This window comes from Malurus melanocephalus, unplaced genomic scaffold (genome assembly GCF_030028575.1).
Source record: "Malurus melanocephalus ecotype Western Australia unplaced genomic scaffold, MMel_1.1 scaffold_112, whole genome shotgun sequence".
Classification (NCBI taxonomy): Eukaryota; Metazoa; Chordata; class Aves; order Passeriformes; family Maluridae; genus Malurus; species Malurus melanocephalus.
Window position 1 is genome coordinate 1557579 of NW_026623344.1, and position 20863 is coordinate 1578441.

General features: G+C 40.1%; 1 protein-coding gene across 7 annotated transcripts in view; it reads left to right on the forward strand.

The window, feature by feature from the left end:
• Positions 1–20863, forward strand: part of SOX5 (SRY-box transcription factor 5) — a 282661-nt gene that overhangs the window by 196353 nt on the left and 65445 nt on the right. For all 7 annotated transcript variants that reach the window (XM_057369514.1, XM_057369516.1, XM_057369515.1 and 4 more), the window contains exon 8: positions 643–728. In XM_057369514.1, the coding sequence (XP_057225497.1) occupies positions 643–728 (86 nt within the window). The remainder of the gene's footprint in view (positions 1–642; positions 729–20863) is intronic.

The following is a 20863-nucleotide window of genomic DNA, read 5'->3' on the forward strand; positions in this document are numbered from 1 at the left end:
ACTGAAGTAGTTTTCCCTCAGAAGCAAAATTGAATCTCAAGGCATRGAGCTGGTGCAGGGATTTCAAAGCCTTGTATCTGATTTCCTTAACTTCATGTGCTTTTTCCTGTTGTAGGATCAAACCCTGCCACTAAAGTGAGATTTTTTTTTCTCACCTAAAAGAAAACAGAGTAGTCAATTGAGTACCATTTCTACTCTGTGTGAGGCTCAGTTTACTAACAGTGAGCAGAGTTTGGTTAACTTCATATTCTGGACAAGCTTGTAAATTTGTTCCCTTCTAATGCTGTGATCTTATCAAGGTTGTACTGTTTTCCTTTTCTTCTCCTCCACCCCCATCTTCTTTCTTTCCTTTTTTTTGAAGTGCAGCCTTCTGATCAATGCGCACTTTTTTTTTCCATTTCCCTAAATACATCATGAAAAAGGATGAGGTTTCCGCCTTAATTGCTTGTGCCTTTTATTCACATTCCTCTCTCAGCCAGAATTGTGAAAAGAGTGTTAGTAAAAGGCTGCACAATAGAGCTTTTCATTAGGCCTCAACAAGGCACACAAAAGAAGGCTTTTGGAAAGAGTGAATGCAGGACTTTAATTTGCAGGTGGAGAGTAGATAAAAGGTGCTGACGCCTCTATTATTCTCTTACTTAGGTGACCCCTACCCCGTTCAGCTGATCCCAACTACCATGGCAGCTGCTGCCGCAGCAACACCGGGCTTAGGCCCACTCCAACTGCAGGTAAGTCCCGGCACAATGCACAGGAGGTGAAGGTTAAGTAAATATGAAAACCAGTTTTCTCTTCCATTGGAACACAATGCGGTTAACAGGGACTTTGGTGCTGTTCTCTTCGCGTTAAATTTGCATCTGAAGCAGAAGAGTTGTCAAAYGATAACACATTTTCCTTTTACCTTGCTAGAAGTTTTTGTTACATTTTTGTGTCTCTGTTGTCAGTTTACTTTTAGGTTTTTCCTTTAAATTTCCTCATAGCAGTATGTTTGCTTTTCTCATTGTCGTGGTTTAACCTCAGGCAGCAGCTCAGTGCTACATGGCCACTCACTCACCCCCCTAATGTGGGATGGGGAAGAGAATCGGGAAAAACAAGGTAAAACCCATGGGTTGAGATGAGTACAGTTTCATAATTGATATAAAATAAAATACAGTAATAATAATAATAATAATAATAATAATAATAATAATAATAATAATAATAATAATAATAATAATAATACAATTGTAATGAAAAACAGAGAAGAATAAAACCTAACGAAAACAATTGCTCTCTGCATGCTGACCAATGCCCAGCCTGTCCCCAAGCAGTGATTAATCACTCCTGAACAACTCTCCCCAGTTTATGAACTGAACATGATGTTCTCTGGTATGGAATATTCCTTTGAAYATGACCAGTTCAGGTCAATTGTCCCAGCCTTGCTGCCTCCCATAGTTTTGTGCAGCTTCTCACAGGCACGGCATGGGAAACTTGAGAAATCCTTGATTTAGGGTAAGGACTACTTAGCAACAGCAAAACATCAGTGTGTTATCAAAGGTTATYCCCATCCTAAATCCAAAACACAGCAGTGTACCAGCTACTGAGAAAACCARTGCTATCCCAGCTGAAACCAGGACACTTTTCCATTAGATTGTTCTCATGCAGGCTGTAAAATACCAAAAGGAAATGGATTGCCAGGCAGAAAAGCTCTGTCCTGACAAGCACTTTTAAACTGCTTAAAAGTCGTTAACRTGATTACGTCCTTTTAGGCCATAAGCTCTTCAGAGCAATGACTGGCTCCTCCTACTGTGTTTTATGGTACCCAGAGCATTTTAGGCACTGCTGTATTGTAGATAATTGGTGATTATCCTAATTTAACATTGACAATTAGAAAACAGGTRGAAAGACACTAAAGGGTTTGGGATTTTTTTCAGCTACATTAAAGAGCTGACCTGGTAGCCAGTTGTATCTGATTCAGACTGTCAGTATTCTGACTTTTGGAAGCATTAGGATGTCCATGGGTCTTAATGATGGCAAGTCTTTGGATATTCCTGATCAGCCCCACAACTCTTGTCAAGTCATTGGAATTAAGCAAATGTGATGTCCATTGCCACAGTGTGAATTTTGCTACCCTTGTACATGCTTGGCTGGTAGGATGAAGACAAGTGATATTTGGGACTGAGAGGAAATCGAGATCCAAATCATCTCTAACATTCTGCAAAGTCTGGATTGCCACTCTTTTCTAGAAACAAAAAAAAACCCCAAGCTCTCCTTTGCAAATGCTTCTCCCTGCTCATTATTATTTGCCAAGTCACATGGAACAGCAGAGCTTTATACCTGCTTGGAAAGGCTCAGCATTTATAACCAGGATGTGTGAGATGCATTCTCCAGCTCAGTTTGGCCCRTAACAGTATGAAGTAGACCTCAGATATTTCAGTTGTTTGGCCAGCATACGAGAGTGTGGGACACAGTTCTGGGGAAGATTTTTTTAAAAAAAATTTATTTTAACACAGCCAGCGGAAGTTAGCTGAGTTTCACAGAAATAGCTGCCAGTGTGTAAGCTGACACATTCCATGCACCACAGAGGTTAATACATTCATTCCTATTGTGCCTTTGTATGAAAAGCAAYGCAGTCTGTGTGTTAGTTTCTGATTCTCTGAGTTACAAATACTGTAGGCGGCTTAAGAATCACGGGAGCCATAAAAGTCATCCCTCTGAAATGAATTTTGAGGACTAACGTCAGTATTGATAAGGTGCTTATAACAGTCAAACACACACGAACAGACATATGGAAGAAAGAGGAAGGGAAAAAGGAAAATCAAACATGGAGCTACCTAGCAATGAGAAAACAAAAGTCTGATTCTAATTCTTGTTTTTGCAGTCATTCAAGCTAGTCTTAAAATAATGCCTCAGTGCTCCAGTAYGATGGTAGGATGGTTTACTTTCATTTCAGGACCAGCTTTGGGCTGTATCTATGCATGTTGTGGGCTGAAGTATTCTGATTAAAATAGGCTTTATCACAATGACGGTTTTCCTGTTAAAAGGTGGGCTTTGTGCAAAAGTGTCTGCAGTCATAAATATCTTAGGATGAGTTTAGACTATGAAAAATTTGAGAACCTCAAAGGCGTCTTGTTTCTGTGCAAAGGAGAACATTAAATTGAAAATATTGACCAAATTCACCTATTTTGTTTTGCTACATGTCTGGAATTAGAGGGAGAGTTTGGCAGCCAGTCAGTGAGAGAGGTTCAAATTACTAACTCAGTAGACTCTCTTAAATCTTGCAAATCTGATCTCTAAGGGCATGGATATGCTAGAAATAAATTTAAGCTGATTTTCCTTCACATCTTAAMAGTGATTTTTAGCTATCAGTGCAACCTATCTGATATAAATTGGACATGCCCCTTAACTTCTGGTGCCATTTGGAAGAGTCAGGCTACATTTGCTTCGGGAAAGGTTTTATCATGCAGGACTCAGAATGGATGCTCACCTATGCTAACATGAATGGAGCTGAACTTAGCTGCTAGACTAGAAAGACTGTGCCTTCYAAACTCTGTTCAAATCCAGTTTAGCTCAGTGATGACTTTGTTGAGTCATAAAGAAACATTTCATGTTGTTTCTGGTCCAAACCCACCTTTAAATGGTTTCACAGTCTCTTTCAAGGAGAATCTCTTCTTACTTCAGACATTCCCCTGCAATACATAAAACTCTAGTGTTCCCTGCACACCCTCTGTCATCTGGTCATCAGACAGTAAAAGGTCAGAAAAGTGGAATGTTCCTTGTTTTCTTCTTTCTCTATCCTCCCTATCAGTCATCTTTCAGACTTTGTGTACTTAAAGCGGGGGAGATCAAAGGACCTGACACAATGCTCAGTTTGTTGCTCCCAGTAGAATTCRATACACAGTGTTATCTCAGTGAAGACAAAGCCAAGGAATTTTTCTTGTTTGTTTGTGTAGCAATAAACACGTCTTTGTTATTTCATTAGAGAATTTTAAGTCAGGTCATGGCTTTAGTAGTRTACTGTGAGATCAACAGGAAGTACTTTTTTTATCCCTGGTTGTCAAAATTGAATTTTTGTTTTTGTGAATGAAATRCACACTGTATTTATAGAAGAAGAGCTAACACCTGATTGTTTTTCTGTGGCAAAGAAACTCTTTGTCAGTRAAAATGCAATATCTCATTTTGAAATCCCCTGTTGGTTCCCAGTGACAGCTTTGTAATCTGAAGCCCTTCATTTCTCTCCCTGCTTTGAGTCCCCACTGGGGTATACAGATTCTGTCATTTGATATCTGCCACAATTAGCCATGCAGGATTGCCTTGATTTCCAGTATCCACAGAGAGACTGATGACTCAAYGGGAATGGAAGCTAAAACTTACATTGTTGGTTGTTGCAAAGGGAATGGATGGATGGGGCTGTGTTGGAGAAGCTGGAATGAGCACGGTGCAAGCTTGAACCTGCCCTCTGATAAAGGGCTATCCATCAGCCCTGTGTATGCACTCATTCCCACATTTAATGACAAAAATTCCATTTGGAGGGGAAAAGAAGGAGAAGACTCAGTCCTGAACATTAATGCAGTAAAATCCCTCTAGGTAAGCATGTGAGTTTATGTTAGTTTTTTTTCCCCTCATAAATATAATCTGGTCTTGTTCTTCAGGAGTGGTGCAGGATGGTGATTTTATTTCAAATGAAGGAGAAAAAACCTGAACGTAAATTGTCACTGTGTTTTACTGAATAAGGCTAATGACTCAAAAGTACTGCTGTATGCCTTATACGAACATGATGTTTTCCTATATATTYAGCAGATGAGGGAATTAAGTTCCTCCATCTTGAAGATCAAGACTCAAAGCTGTAAGCATAGGTAGGGTGTAACAAGTTTTCACAAACTAAACTGAAGGGATTATTCTAGTACCAGTCATCTTGGCCATAGCTAAGCATAAAACAGATGTTTCCATATGTCTGAGCAARTTCTTTATAAAATTGTATCTGAAAGTTTCTTTGCTGATAAAAAGTATTTCGTGAGTGCTTTCTGAGCATTAGGAAACAAAGCAACTGATCACACAATGTGAAAACTAAGAAGAATCTGTACCATTGAGAGTGGGAATGGTTCAGATTTCCCAGATTGCTTGTTTGATAACCAGATAGTGACAGCAACTGATTAATTGGCAGTGACACAAATGCTGTATATACCCATAACTCCATTGAAAGATAATGCTGGATGAATAATGACAGCTGCCTGTGTAGTCCTACTGTATGGACATTTTGTGTCCTGTCAAAACAGTATAGCAGTCTGATGTAATACAGACTTCCTGCAAACATCTGCTCTTGATTAAAAAAAACACCCAAAAAAGTTTGGGGTGCCAGCATTCAAACTTTCTTTCCTCTTCACTATAGCGTGAAACAGTACTTCATAATTATTGGTGGTTCTGTTCAACATGATGTCCAAACCTGTCACTGTATTAATCAGGAGAACCTTCGATCAGTGTCTCAGTGTAAAAGCATTTTAGCTGGGTTACCAGCTAAACTGAACACCAGTCATTAGGAGAGTTCTGTGTTCTCTGTTTGTATAAAGATGATGAGCAGATTTAGACCTTGAACAGTCTGGCCAAGTTTTTTAGTCTCCACTTCCTATATAAAATACTTGGTTTAATTAATATTTTCTTACTACAGAGCTATTCTCTTGTTTGTGTGGTAGGATGGTCACCAAGGACATTTAATTCCATTTAAATTGAATTAAAAAAAAACAACTGGACCACTGTTTTGGAAGTATTTGGGCCACAAGCAGGCACTGGTGTAAGAGATTAGCTTTTGAGAAAATTAAACCCATTTGGAGTTTGAGGGCTTTTCAAAGTAGTTGACCCTGCTCAGTGTCTGACTCGGTACAAATTTTGCCTTGGAAAACCTTGCTTCCAGSTATCTTAAGGATCCATAATAATCTGTACCATCCATGTTTGTTTTACATGAAGGAAATGGAAAGGACAGAGCTCTTGTATACAGTGACTGATCAGGAGTCAGAGTGTTCCAATGGTCATACAAGTATTACTTTTTTTTCTTTTTTTTTTTTTTTACATACCCACTTCCTTTTGGCTTCTGTACCATTGCAGGGATGAGCTACATCTTTTAGCTTGCCAGTTCAGGCTAYTTCTCTGAAGTATCTCCTTAAGTTTCATTTGAAATGTTGCTGAGAACAGAACTTCTTCCTCTTAAAGAGATGTTACTATATTGTCATGCATTAGTTCTCACGCACTGGGTTTTTTCATATTTCTTTCTGATTTCTTGCTATAATCTGTAGATATAATCCGTTTTGCCAGACTAAGCAGTTGAACTTCCAGTGTGACAGTACCTCAAATCTGAGAAAGAAGACTCTGAAAAAGCTGTTCAAACACTGTAGTGAGGCATCTTGACACTGAAAACTTCATTCTTTCCTTGTTTTGGGAAGTCAAGTTGCCAGAGCTGCAAAGACATATGAATTATTTCTGATGAAGGCAAGTCTGATGCCCCATTATTGTCTCTACAGAATGTAGCCAAGAGATGGCAATACTTTATCTATTATTCATTTGTTCTGCATTCTGCATTCATGATCTCTTTGGGATATTACTGCAACCAGTTSTTCATGTACAAGAAAGTAAACTTTTTCTTAGCAATGCAAGGTTATTTCTTCTATTTGCTGGGCAGTGTCTTCCTTTAATTACCATCTAACCTGGCTTTTCAACAATGAGAGTCAGTATCCTTTCCCTGATTGTTTTTTTGCTTTACCTGTTCTCATTAATTGGACTCTGACTTCATTTGTAGGGAAAGAATCATTAGTGGACAGTTTAATTACAATATTATAACACTCATGCAGTCCACTTAAGCATAAAAATAAGTAGAATTAGTTTTTCACTGCGAGCACACACATCTGGGAAAAAAAACCTAAGTACATGAAGAGTGACATTTCTCATTAGCATAACCAAAARATGGCAGTTGTCCATCTGCCATTAGCTCTGTGCATGGCTGTGCTGCTTCTGATGGCCATCACAAATGATAGTAATAAGAGGAGTAATAAAACAACATTTTTTGTTGCATGCCCTTTTATATAGTTTTTTGAAATTGTTGCATTATTCAGATTCTATACTCCCTACTTCTGTCCACTGCTTCTGTCTGGCTTTGTAAGTGAATGTGTTGGCCACTAGATCTGTGCTGCAGATGGGTAGCCAAGATGGTTATTTCAAAAGAGAGCAGTGAAGACCAAGGTCCTTCAGCTAAAAATGTGGGGCCCAGAACTCTTCATGTGAAAGAAGCTACGACCATCTAACCAGAGTGAAGATCTCTGTGTTGTTGTAGGGTAAGTTGTCTTTGAAAAAATTTACCTTTCCAAGGTTTTCTTATTTTTTTTTAATGAAGTCTTAGTGATTGATGATTGTAAGATACTCATTAAACTGTATAAGTTAGGTGTGGGGTGAGACCCTATTGATTGCCAAGAGCATCTCTGAGCAATCCCTACATTTTTAAATGGAAAAAGTTCCTCTCCGTCAACTCAAAAGCAAGTCTTGCAACACTAGGATGCAACTAGTCCTCACTTTCTGGATACCTGCTGAGAACTAGAGATAGTGGTAGATTGTGTAAAAGCATGAACCACAGAACACAGCTCAAATAAATCTTGTTTGTGGTGGGTAAATGTGCTTTGTAGTTGGCATTTAAATAGCCCATTCTTGCCTTTGATTTACTCCTACACTATATTGCAGGTAAACTCAATATATTCTATCAAAATAGATTTGAATGAAAAGCTTGATCACATCACTTAATCTGAATTCAATCAATTTAGGAAAGACAGTGATTACAGCAGACGACTAGAAATGCTTTGTGTTTTATTGAGCTCTGTGAGTATTTGAGCACATGCACGGTGGACATTTACAGGCAGTAAATACACATGGTGAAACAATATCATGGCTATTCTGCAAGTTGTCAGATTAGAACTCCCTTCCCCTCCAGGTGAAAGAATTAGCAGTGGCAGCATATTTATTTTATCTAGATTAACAGTTCTTTCAGGATAACTTTCAGGTTCCATCCATATCTATGAAAAATGAAAAAAGACTGAAAAATGACCAGCCTGTCTGCCTTCCAGTTGCAACTCAGGCCTGCTGTTTGCTAGCAGACCTCGGTCTGCATGAGTGAGTTTTCTTGTAGGTTAAAGAGACTGAATTCCCTCTTCCCCCTCCCTCCGACCCTGAGCCTGCGGGGCCGACAGACAGAAGCACACATATGATTAATACAGCACAGCTGCAGGAGTGCCTCATTTGCATATGTATTAATAGAGGCAAAAACAACAATTCAATTACATACAGAGACATTCTGCATACTAAGGAACATATGCAAATAGCSTGGAAAAAGTGCAGCCAGCATTCCCTCCGACTTTCCTGAGCCCATATGGGCCAGAGTCAGAGCCCAGCACTTTTCAAGAGATTCCTTTTAAGAAGAGCCTGTTTCAAGATGCTTATACAGCTATTACTCCTCCACCCCCACCCTCCTGGTTCCCAGAAGGTGTTTGACATTTGGACAATGGAACCAGCATCTCTTTTCCATGTTATTTCCTATTTACCAGCCTTTACCTTCTTATTGTTGTCTCTTTACATGTAAGCTCCAGCTTGAGGACAGCAAATCTTTTGCTCATCTTCCAAATGCACACATTWACCTTATTTTTCTCTCACCTCATTGCTTGTGTTGTTTCCATTTTGCTTTGTCATCCTCTGCCACAAAATTTYGCTTCTGTTCTAGTGAATTAGCACAAGATGACAATTTCTGTGCCTTTTTCTTGTAGTGACCATATATATCTGATCATCGTATATATAATTCAGTGATTTTCTTCTAGGGGACCATTAATACATTTAATGGATCTAAAAGGTGTCTCAGGGAAGTCAGCCTGTTTTAGGTAGACCATTCTATCATGATACATTGATCTTTGCTAAGAAGGTTGTGGAGTTCCCAAATGGAAAAGATGAAAACCTACAGGTGTTCAGTAGTTCATATTGCAGCTGATAGGGATCTTGATAACTGGTCCAGAATCTGATTCTAGTAATAGAACAGATGTTCTCTGAATCTCATGGGAATTTATTAGGCAGTAGTTTTGAGCAGCTTCCAAAAGTAGGTTGGAAGTATTGCAGCATTGGAACTTAATGCTATAGGAACACTTAAGGTATAAACAGATTTTTAGCTGTAATTTATTCCCTAATACACTTTGTGTTTTTACTAAACASCAGTTTAGTTAAAGTATGCTTTTCATACAGGCCATTCACACACTGTAATATGCAACAAAATGTTAGGCSGTGATCCATACCCAGTATCCTAATTTCTGGAAAAGTGAGACATGTAACATTGACCTTCATGGACTAGTTAAATAGAGCTCTGTTTCAACTTGAGAAGAGATAACAAGTCACTAAAAACTTTTGGAAACCTGACAAAGCCATTAAGATGCCCAACTGTCTTGTTTGGGTGGCAACCCTCTGTGTTTCAAGCAGCCTAAATTACTGGCCATTTGTTTGAAACATCTCTGTGGTGTGAGCAGGGAAAAATAGGTCATGCAGGGAAGAGTGTGTAACTGTCTGGCAGGCGTGCTTGTGASGTCAGGTCATCCTTAATTTCTTTTCTCTTGCAAAAATGTTACACTTCTTTCTTTTTGGGGTTAGCCTGACAGACGGAAGCAGATTACTCCTTGATTATTTATAAGGCATTAATTTTAGATGAATATTGCTGAAGTAAATGACATCATAAGTAGTTTTAGCAGCCAGCAGAAGAGCCTGTTTGCAGATTGGACTATGACAGTCTTCACTTACACAACGTCCTGTSTAGGACAAAGTCTGAAGTGTTTGAAAGAAGAGACAAGGAGTGGAGGCATAGATATCAKTTAGAACTTTGTTTATACTTCTGTGCGATAGAACTGAGGCTTCGGATCATTGGAATGGTGGTGTCGAAGCTGTGAGTTCAGCCAGCTGCAAGACAAAACCAGTGTCAAAATAGCAGCAGTGGCAGCACCTGCCTGCCTGCCTTTTAAGCTGGGGTGGGGAAAAACCATCAGAGAATTCTTACATTGCCCCAAAGGAACTTCTGTTGAAAAATAAGTAAATAACAACCCATGCATACACCTTGAGATGCTTCCCTCCCTATATTAGCAACAGTGCAGACCTATGAGATGTTTGTTGTTTCATGGCTTACGTTCAAAGGGAATTAATGCTCCCTGGAAAGGTCTGTATGAAAAATCTGGTAACAGAACCAAAAAAACTTTTTTTTCCCCCTACTTTGTGCCCTTTGTGCATTCCAGACACTGGGTTTTGAAAGAGTTGGCTTACGCTACTGGTTTTCCTATTATGTTGTTTGCTCTTTTCAGAGGGATGTTGCTGAAAAGAAGATTATATAATCATGCAAATCAGATTGTATAATCCTGAGCAAACTGTCCGGCGGGGGGAGAGGAGGGGACACCACACTGAGTGGAGCTTGGCTGGCTGCGGGGGGACTCGCTCTGAAACCACAAACTGGGGGGTTATGGGCCTCCTGCAAAACACAAAGCTGCAGTCAGACTAGGAAATTTTTCTGAATATTTCTGGTGTTCATTGTCTTCATGCTGAGCTCTGCCAATGGTGTGTATTTACAGTGCCCCAGCAGAACATCATGACAGGCAAACACACAGGGAAGCTGCAAATCAGTGTTGGGCACACGCTCCAGTGCTTGTGGAACAATGTTACAGATAACAGCAGCAGGGAGAAGCACTGACTTACACGAGCTGATTACTTACTGATAGATCCTTCCTTCTTTAGGTCCACTGATGAAATTACTAATTTTTTTTTCATCCTAAAACATAGCATCAGAAATTCACTCTTGAAATCTTGCTCTCTCTGTTGTGCTTAGATCAGATGACATGGTTTTCTTGTTAGGTGCAAATTGGTTTAATATATGGATGTGTAAGAATTTAAATTTATGTCTTACTTCTTACTATGGTCTAGTTGATGACCATTCTTTTTTTTTTCTCCAGAGTATGGGCCATTTCCAGCTGACAAGGCAGAATGGGACAGAAGTAAACAAACAGAATAGTAAATACRTACATGAGGGGTGCATCACTGATCTGGGATATAAATTGGATATGGCAAGAAGAGTGCAAGCCTTTAGAAGTTTCTGAACTCTTACCCTCTCTTTTATTAAGTCTGATTCCTTGCCAGGCTTGACTGTTACCAGCCAGGATATTTGATCACCTTTAATGAATAGAGGCTAATATTAGGCACAGTTTGAAACTGTGAAATACCTAATTACTGTAGACTGTAGATCAAAGCATTAGAAAACACACCATTGAGGTCAGAATGCTTGTTCCRTTTTTCCCTCCAAAGTCATCAATTGAACTTTACTCAACAGAAGATACAATAGAATCTGGAGATGTAGCTTTCAGAGTTTTAAACTTAATTATTCTGTTGTGCCTAAATAACCTAGGCTTTTTTCTGAAGTTAAGTCAGAGTGCAGTTTTTTTCCCTAATACTTAGGCTCAGTTTCCTCAAATTCCTTTTYTCTTTTCAGAGGTTCTTAATGCTTTCAGCTCTACCGGATTTTGTAAGACCAATCTAAACAAGAAAATTTGAAGGCAACAGTATCTGTAGGTCTTAGTGGTCCTTAAGACTAGTTTTTAAATTTTRACACCTGCATGAGCTCTGCTCTAATTCCAGTACTAGCTTCTGAGTAACCCTTTCACTTGGCCTTGTTTGCCTTTTTACCAGTGGTCTGTTTCTGTTCCATTCATTGGATAACTGAGGAGAAAAGTGCTGTGTACCACTGGGTTTACATTCCTAACTGCTAGCCCTAGAAACTGGTCACATCACAGATGAGTTATCCAACTGGAAATATGCTGCAAATTTGTTAAGTCATCTGTCTTGGGAGCTGATAAACTCTGGAATTACAGAGAGCAGGGCTGTCAGAAAGCTACTGTGTGAGTTGTCTTTCCTTAATGGGCAAACATACAAATCAAACTAAAAAGCAAAAGAAAAGGCATGTATGCAAGAAAGAATAGTGGTTTTWAAAAGGTGTGTGTTTTTAAGCTGAGGGAAGCTTAGAAATCAGTATCTTGTGATTATCAATACAACAGGAAAGCTGTAAGAAAGTTTGAAATGCTCTCATGGTAGTAGAAAGTGGGATTTTTAAAAGCGTTTTCAACCTAGATCGGCACCTCTGCGTCTTGCTGTTTAGAGTGATTGCTCTCTCTATTTAAAATCTGCATTACAGCGGAGGCTTCGTGATGTATTGGAAGCTGTACTCTGCTTTAGCAACCACAGCTGTGCCACATCCTGCACCAGCGGCCACTGACAGGGGCAATCTGTTTGTGGCATATTGAGGGAGTCAAATTGTCTTTGGGGACTGCTGTGGAGTGTCTTTTTCCAGTTCCTTACTCAAGGCACGGGATCTATTTCTCCCAGCAGGGCCAGTTCGTGCTCAAGGGGATGAGGTTAATCCCTCAGAGATGTGGGGTGCCACAAGGGGTGGTGTCTGTGCCCCTGCCTGATGTGCTCAGGGATTCAGAAAAGCCTCATTCCTGTGTGTGACCCTGCAGGTGCAGGTGCAGGGCTGGGGAAGGATGGCTGTCCCTCAGCACACCTGGGCAGCAGCACCACAGTGGCTCTCTGCCCTTCTGAAGGTGAAGTGTCTGCTCTGCAGGTTACTCCTCTCTCTGTGCTGGAGTGTGGAATTGCATCTGGCAACAAATCCTTTTCTTATTCTTTTCCCTTCCATGGCTCAAAACACTCTTTATAAATTACAACAGTGTGTTCACCATTAATACACAAAAACTATCATGAAACAAAATTGTAATAGTGTTAATAAAKTGTTTTGGGCCATTACCATAGAATACAGCAGCCTATTCATTTTGTTAAGGGAACCAAACTGGCCTAGCTGATTTTGGCACAAGAACATGGCTGAAGTCCTAGTTTATCTCTGATGTGGCTTTTACCATTAAACTCTGAACTTMTGAAATTAGAAAATTCACATTAGAAACACTAATAGGTGTGCTGCATTTTACAGTAGGTTAACCTGTTCTTAAAAATCACTTACTTTCTCTCCACAGTAGTTCTGCATTAGCATTTGTTCAATATTCCAATATTTTCTTTACAAACTCGGTGCATATTGGTGTTGACAGTCTGTGTTTCATAGAATCACAGAATCACAGAATGGCCTGTGTTGGGTGTGACCTTGGGCATCACCTTCTCCCAACCCCCTGCTCTGGGCAGGGAAACCTTCCACTATCCCAGGTTGCTCAGAGCCCCATCCACCCTGGCCTTGGGCACTGCCAGGGATGGGGCAGCCACAGCTTCTCTGGGAAACCTGTGCCAGGGCCTGCCCACTGGAAAATTTCTTCCTGATATCTTATCTCAATCTGCTCTCTGTCAGTTTGAAGCCATTGCCCCTTGTCTTGAAGCTGCATGCACCTTCATTTTTCCTGTAGGCTCCCCTTCAGGTACTGGAAGGCCACCTTTAGGTGGCCTAAAGCCTTCTCTTATCCAGGCTTAACAATCCCAATTCTCTCAGCCATTCTCTCCTTTGTAGGAGAGATGTTTAATTCCCACAATGAACTTTGTGGCCTCCTCTGGACTCACTCCATCACGTTCATGTTCTTCATGTGCTGAGACGCCAGGGCTGGAGGCAGCACTGCAGGTGGGGTCTCACCTGAGCAGGGCAGAGGGGCAGAATCCTCTCCCTCAGGCATTAGATTTAACTCACTGTGCCAGGAACTCAGTTTCTTTTAGGGCTTCCATCCCTACTGATTCCATTATCATGGCAGCCTTGCTTCTTGCTGGTCTGAAATACTGATGGTGAGGGTAATTCAGACAGTGTGTATCAATGTGTGTTTGGGAAAGATTTCTAAAGAGCCCTGAAAGGATTTGGGAGGCCAGCAATAATTCATTTCTTATGGTGGCTTTGAAAATGGGATATGCAACATTCGCACTTAATCCTTCCTCCTTTCCACAGCTGCTTTATTTTTTCCATGTTTTGTTGTGCAGAAAGGAAGCAGTCRTCAAAATGAAATCAGACTGGTTGATGGTGAGGTAGTGTTCATTTGGTAACTCAGGTTTCACTGGTTACAGTGAAAGATACAAAGACTCAGCATTTCCTACCTCTAGTCCAAGCTGACCAAACTCACGTCTGTGTGGTAGTTTGTGTTTCAGTGCTTGCTTTCACTTTAAGCAAGGAAAAAGAGAGAAGGAGTGTCATTGATTTCCCAGCATATCGTGCTGTGTACTAGGATGTCGTATTGTGCATACTTGTTCCTTAAAGTTTTGTTGTTACACAGGTGTAGGACTCCAAACAAACTCAACTCTGCCCCAAAACAGTGTTGAGGACCCTGATTTTTATCCTGCTGTGTGGGCATGGGGAGATAGAACCTGTGTACGTGACCTGACTGAAAAAGTTAGAAAAGAAGAGATTCTAGAAGGAGCCATGGCCTACACAGCTAAAACTTGAAGTATTCTGGTTAGATTTAAGCATTTCTCAAATCTGATTTTTTTTTTTCATCAGTTCATTCAGATTACTTAATTTCACTTCCCCTTAATTGTCCCTCCAAAGCAAGTCCTTAAGGGATGTAGGATAGATAGCTGCTTGCACTTCAAATGTTYCTTTCATATCACACTGGGTGGCATTACAGGTTTGATTTCACTAAAAGGTATTGTTCCATCAAGTGTGGAAAGAAATGACTACTAAAAACTGAGGAAATGTTAGATTTTTTTAAAAAGCTGATTTGTCACTTTCCTCATTGACTATGAACTGAATAGACTTCTAACCCTTAAAATACTTTCTCCCCCCTTTTCYTTTTTATTGCCTGGAATCTTAAGAGCTTTATCATTTGCAGTCATAAAATGAAAATATACACCAAACCCTCAAAGGGCAAGTATGAAATTAAATTATATTTGGGCAGCTGTAACCTTTTAAAACGATCAGATTCCAGTTAATGTATTTCTTCCTGTTCCGAGTGCTGCCATGGTGTTTGATGGTGGGAAGCAGTCCAAAGGGCATTGGGAGATAATAAATTCACTGGAAATTTCACCCCGAGGCGAGCCTTGATACACCAAGGCTTCCATTTAGCAGGACTGACCTAAAAATCTTGTCACATCCAAAGGTCACTTAGGTTGGGGTTGGTGTGTCCCATCTATCTTTCCCTGGTGCAAAGAATGACAGCCGAGCTCATAAACAGCCATCGGAATATGGAAGGGAGMGGGAGGAAGGATAATACTGCCCACAACTTTTTAGATTTCCTCTAGGCCAATGAGACCAGATAGCAACTGTGGGGCTGCTTGCCTCAGCTACTGCAGGAATGACAACTCAGTTTAAAGAGGTTACAGTTGGCTGTGGAGGTCTGAAACAAGGGATCTTCCCATGTATGCAGAGAGAAGGGAATCCTGCTGGGACACATTGTGCTGTCCCTGAACATTTCCTACTTGCTGCCAGTCTTGTTAGTCAGGACCATTTACAGTTCATACAGTGCCTTACTTTCAAGGAGGGTCAAAAGTCTAAAAGGGTGTTAGTGATCACACTGATAGGTGTCATCTGTCAGAACAGTGATTCTAAGGGAACAATTTGGCACTGATTATAAACAATACTGAAAGGTAAGATATTTTCAATATCATGAGAAAATCTGTGATGTACATCCTCTGCAACATTGCTTATTCTAAGCTTATTAAAATCAGTATAATCCTCCCACACAGTAAATTAAAGCAAAAGGCCCTTCAGGGTGACTGTTGTCATTCATCCAAAGTTCCTACTTCTCCAGTTGGAAGCTCCAACTTTGACTCCCTTCCTATTCTTGCAGTATATTAAACRTTAAGGACAGGGCTCAGAGTTGCATAATAGGAATGTATTTGAAGGACAAATATCTAACTTACCATAACTGATCTTCCTTAACTGCGGATGAGCCCTGCAGCATATGTCCGTTGTATCCTAGGGGTGTGAATCTCCTCAAAATTCCCTAAGAAGAAGATGAGAGAGACRGACTGCCAGTCACAGCTGGGATGCAGGGAGAAAAGATTCCCTGTTCTACAGCSTATCTTGATGGGAAAAAGAAATTGTTGTTCTGTGACCTTCAGTAACGTGGTAACACCCCACTGTAGGAAGAAAGATACCGTGTCTGGTATAAGCATTGGTCTGATTGTTTGGGAAACACCAAAGATAAAAATTAAAAATAAATGATTAACTAAAATCACTGTAGACTTGGACATGTGAAAAAAGATCAAATTAAATACACAAGTTCCAAAATTCATAAGATACTGAATAAGTTGGGGTTTTAACTCTTCCTGGGGATTTGGTGACGTCTCTCCATGAATTTTAGTAAATTCTTCTGAGGAGGACTGTAAATTGTATGTTCCTTTGCTTGTTAAAACTAACAGAGTATAACTGTTATTTTCAGAAGTATTTCACACATTCTTACAAACATACTATATTTGAGGCAAACACAGTAAAGAAGGGCAAGATTGGCCAGCTGTCAGTGTTTGTCTTGATTTTCCTTGGGTTCACACTCTACTTTATGTTAACATATATGTTCTCCACACAAAGCCAAAGTAATTTGCAAGCAACTTTGGGGGAGTTATGTGCCCTTCCCCACATGTTCTGTCCTGAAAATGCAGCTCTGTGCCTTACCAGTTGGATGACTTTGAGGAAGACAAAGTTGCTCTCCATCTGACTTGTATAACAAGAAAAAAGAAAATGTGTTTTTTCAAGAGAGGGCAGATATATTTCACTTAAAGTTCAGCTGCTAACATAAAATTTTTAAAAAWTATATAGATGTGCTGAGCACAGACTATCTAGTTTTCTCCTGTTTTTTTTTTTATTCAGGATGGTGCAATGAGAATAATCTTTAGCCATGGATGCCTAACGTGTAAAATTCATCTGACRTAACATTGCAGGTTCTATTCTAGTTTTTATAAAGGGAGATGAGGGTGATCAGCTCAGACTATTCCCACTTTGTGTCACTTTTTTACTGTTTAGTTTCCTTTTTCATTTTCCTGGGCAATTCCAGTCAGTAAGGAAGTAATGGTGGACCATAAAGTCAGAATATTTCTGTGATGGCTGGTGGGGCATAGAGCTGCAAAACYAACTGACTCTGTATTTCTATAGCAGTTGGAATTTGAGCTGGAGTTAGTGCACAGAACTTTTAAACCAGTGGAGTTTTTTAACTCGGTAGGGTTTTCCATCTTTGGGAACCATTATGGTGGTCTCAGTGCGTTGCTTCCCTATGTGTTCCATTCCAGGCCAGATGACTTTGGAAGTTGTCAGTGATCCTGAAGTATGTTACTGTTGTTAAATACATGATAGAAATATAGATGGTGAGAATAAGGATTACATTTAGTGGCTGAGATACCGGCGAGTGGTTTTTTGTGACTTATTGTGGTGAATGTGATTGCTTTGTGCAAAGGCCTGTCCTGTGCCATGGTGTTAACTGGAGAAGTTGAGAGATATTTTGCAGTTGCTGACTTTGGCAAAAACAACGAGTATCCCTGCGTAATGGAGGACTGAACTGTTCCTTGCCTTATTCATGCTTCCCACGCTGGAGTCACAAACACTGGGTAATGTTAATACTTGTCACGGAAAAATTCAATTGGCAGAAATRTTTCATATATAAATGATAAATGGGAGAGCCCATTAGAGACTCTGGATAGTTCTCTATTCTGGATAGTTCTGGATTTCCTTATCCCTGATAACAAAGAGGGAAGGGATTGTGAGGAGGGTATGGTGCTATATGCAGGGAAGCGAGGAGAATCCCTGCTTGACATTCCCAGCCTGGAATGGAGATAAATTTACCAGTTGCTAACTGAAGAAGCAATGAGTGCTGTTCACCCTCCCACTGCAGGGAGCAGCCAGTCCTGGAGCAGCACAAAAAGGGTCAATCAAATAGGTCGTACATCATCTGAGGAGGCAGATGTTAGAACATATTGTAATGGATTGCTGTGAGGATGGCTTGTGGAGTACAGGGCTGAGGGAGAGCAGTTATCAGCGATGTTTTCTATCATGGTCGCTGAAAATATCCAAGTTTTGAAGAAAATCTCTGAACACAGGAAATGAAAGCGTTAGCATTCCAGCTATGTTAGACTTSTGGGCAGAATGACGGAGGGAGAAAAGGAATAGAAGCATGAGTTCCTCTGTAATACTCTGTGTAATATGAGTAAGTCTAGGTATTATCTGTGCTTTGCCAAAGTCTCTGTTAGCCTTGGAACGTGTGAGTATTTTACCTGAAAAAAAAAAATTACTGAGCTCCAGACTATATTAAACACAGAGCTGTTAAAATAGCTTCTATTTTAGCAGAGCCCCTAATTCACACCCACTCAAACACCTCCTCGCTCGTTAACCCCATCATCAGRCCCAAGTAACTCAAGTGAAATGAGATGGCATTGGGAATGAGGTAATGAACAAAGATTTCTGGATAATGTTATTACTTTATGATAGCTCTTGTTAGTGTGACTGCAGGAAAAGCTTCTTGGTGTTTCCATTGCAAACTCCTTGGTGCTCCCAACTCTTCTGCTTTGCAGACAACTGCTCGGCCAGAAGCAATTTAAAATTTGCTTTTACATCAGTTTTGGCTCTCGTTTTGGATTGGAAAGAGTTTAGTGTTTTGATACTGCATTCCAAAACATAAAATTTGCTGGGGTTTTTCCTCCTAATCCAAATTTCCAGACGAACAATTTAAAGRTACSGATTGGTTCTTTTTACAACCCCACMAYATTATTAACAATTGAATGATGTCCCCTAAGAATACACAGTAATTTCAGTATTTCATGTTTTTGTACAAGCAGATCCATCTTTATGTTACAAAAATTTTCATACTAAAAATTGGTGTGAAGGGGACAATTTTGAAAAAGCACTGTTTTCTCTCATGAGGTCTATGTCTTTTTTCTTTCCTTATTTTTTTTTTTCCAATTGCCTCAGTGCCTCAAAAAGTAGTGTAAACCAGCTTTAATAAAAATAGCCAGGGRTGGATCAGATTTACTAATGGATTATAAAGCTTGTTACTAGTTAATCAGTGTTAATATAGTCACTAGTTGTGGAATATGTGGTTCTGTGGAATTCTTTAAGAGACGAATTAAAGGTTGCAGCCCTGTTGCCAATGAAGGACATCCTTTTTGCCTCAATAACCTSAATTCAGAGGGATGTATTTCTGTATTCTTAATCTAGTCTTAAGGCAAAATGCTTAAGTTTTAGAGAGTGGGAACTTCCATAGGGTAACCCAGGTAAGCTGGAATAGTCTGGAACTTAACAGCTTGAATCAGGAAGGCAAGAGAATGGTCGGGAAGCTCTCATTTCTCCTGGTGAGATTGATGCTAAGGGCAGAGCTCCCCCTTGGTATGGGAACATGAGGCTCCAGCAGTTCCTGGTTATCCATACAGATTGGTGAATCTGGAAGCAGCCACGTGAAGTTCCAAAGTTCATCTCGTAGCTCTTCTTGTGCCTGGGTGATGCATAGTATGAGAGGGGCAGGAAAGTTAAAGATATAATTCCCTTTGCCCTTCAGTGTGTTACTRTGCCTACAGCTCCTTAAATTTTGAGTAAGGCACGTGCCAAAAGAGAAATATTGGGGTGAGTTCCAGGCTTTTTGTGCTTGGGTTGCAGTCTGGCCATGCAGTGTCACTGGACCTTACTGTCTGTGGTTTCTTGTAGGAGTTAGAAACTGAGGGATTTCAGATGTTTTCGGAGACCACTTTGGGGGAACAAAGTCTCTAAGAATTAAGGGCTAAACTTCTGTACATGTCCTAATGGAATATGCAAAGTGTCACTCTTCCCATTACATCAGTGTAAGCATGGAAATAGTGAGATGAACCAGAAAACAGTTTCTTATGTTATTTCCTGAGAAGTTTGCCAAAGCTTCACAGAGATTTCAGGCTCTCTGGAGTTTTATGGGCTCCATTGGAGAGGCAGTTTTGCAGACCACACCCATTTTATCATAAAATCAAAGAATAAAGATGAAACAGCTATTGAGTTGTTCCTGTTGTTTCATTTTGTTAAAGGGGTACTTTTCTATAATGAAACAAACCCCAAAATAGTGACATTAATTGAGTTCTTTCTGCTCTCCCAGCAGTTTTGTTTTCAAATAATGGCACTCCCCTCTACATTCTCTAACATCTCCCCTTGGTAGGCTGTCCTCTCCTAAGGTTAGGTATCCCAATTAAACAAACAGGCATTTGTGTTTTTAAGAATCCAGGTTATCCAGCTTCTAGCACTGSAACTAATTTGAAGTTCGACGCTCCCATAAGTTTAAACTTGGTAGGACTCCTTTTTAAGAACATTAGGAGAAGCCTGACCAGAGMAAAACTCAGCTGGTATCTGGTTTTGGACATAGATCTGCTCTGAAACGCAAAATATTCTGGTTCAAAGTTGGGGCAATTTCTTTGCCGGTGATTGGAATTACAGTTTCCTACAGGTCTAGTAAGACTGACTGACTTTTTCTGTAAGCCTTGTCTTTAATAAGTAGACCAAAACCACTCTATTTTAGAGGAGGGGATTCCTWACAGGTTAAGGCCAAAGGAAAGGTGCATGTGAGTGGGAGCTTTCCTTAGTTCTTGTAAAATATTCTTCTTTTATGGAAAGGGATCACAGTGTGRTGCTGAGGAGGACAACCGGTGCCCTGTACTGATGCCACATTCACAACAGATCTCATAGGGTGACCCAGGACTTGTCAGCTTTCTTGAGGACTTGTGGAAGGAGATTGTAAAGCAATGAACATGAGCAAAAATTAAATAAGAGGYAAATTTAGTTGAACTTATTTGTAAATTTTCTGTGGTGCAGAAACCCATGAACTGGAAAGGTAACATTGTAGGACTGGTATTCCTCTCCTCCAAAATGATAACATTACTCCGCTTTCTCCAGCTCCAATATTAAAATAACTTATGCAGATGAGCTTAGATACCACGT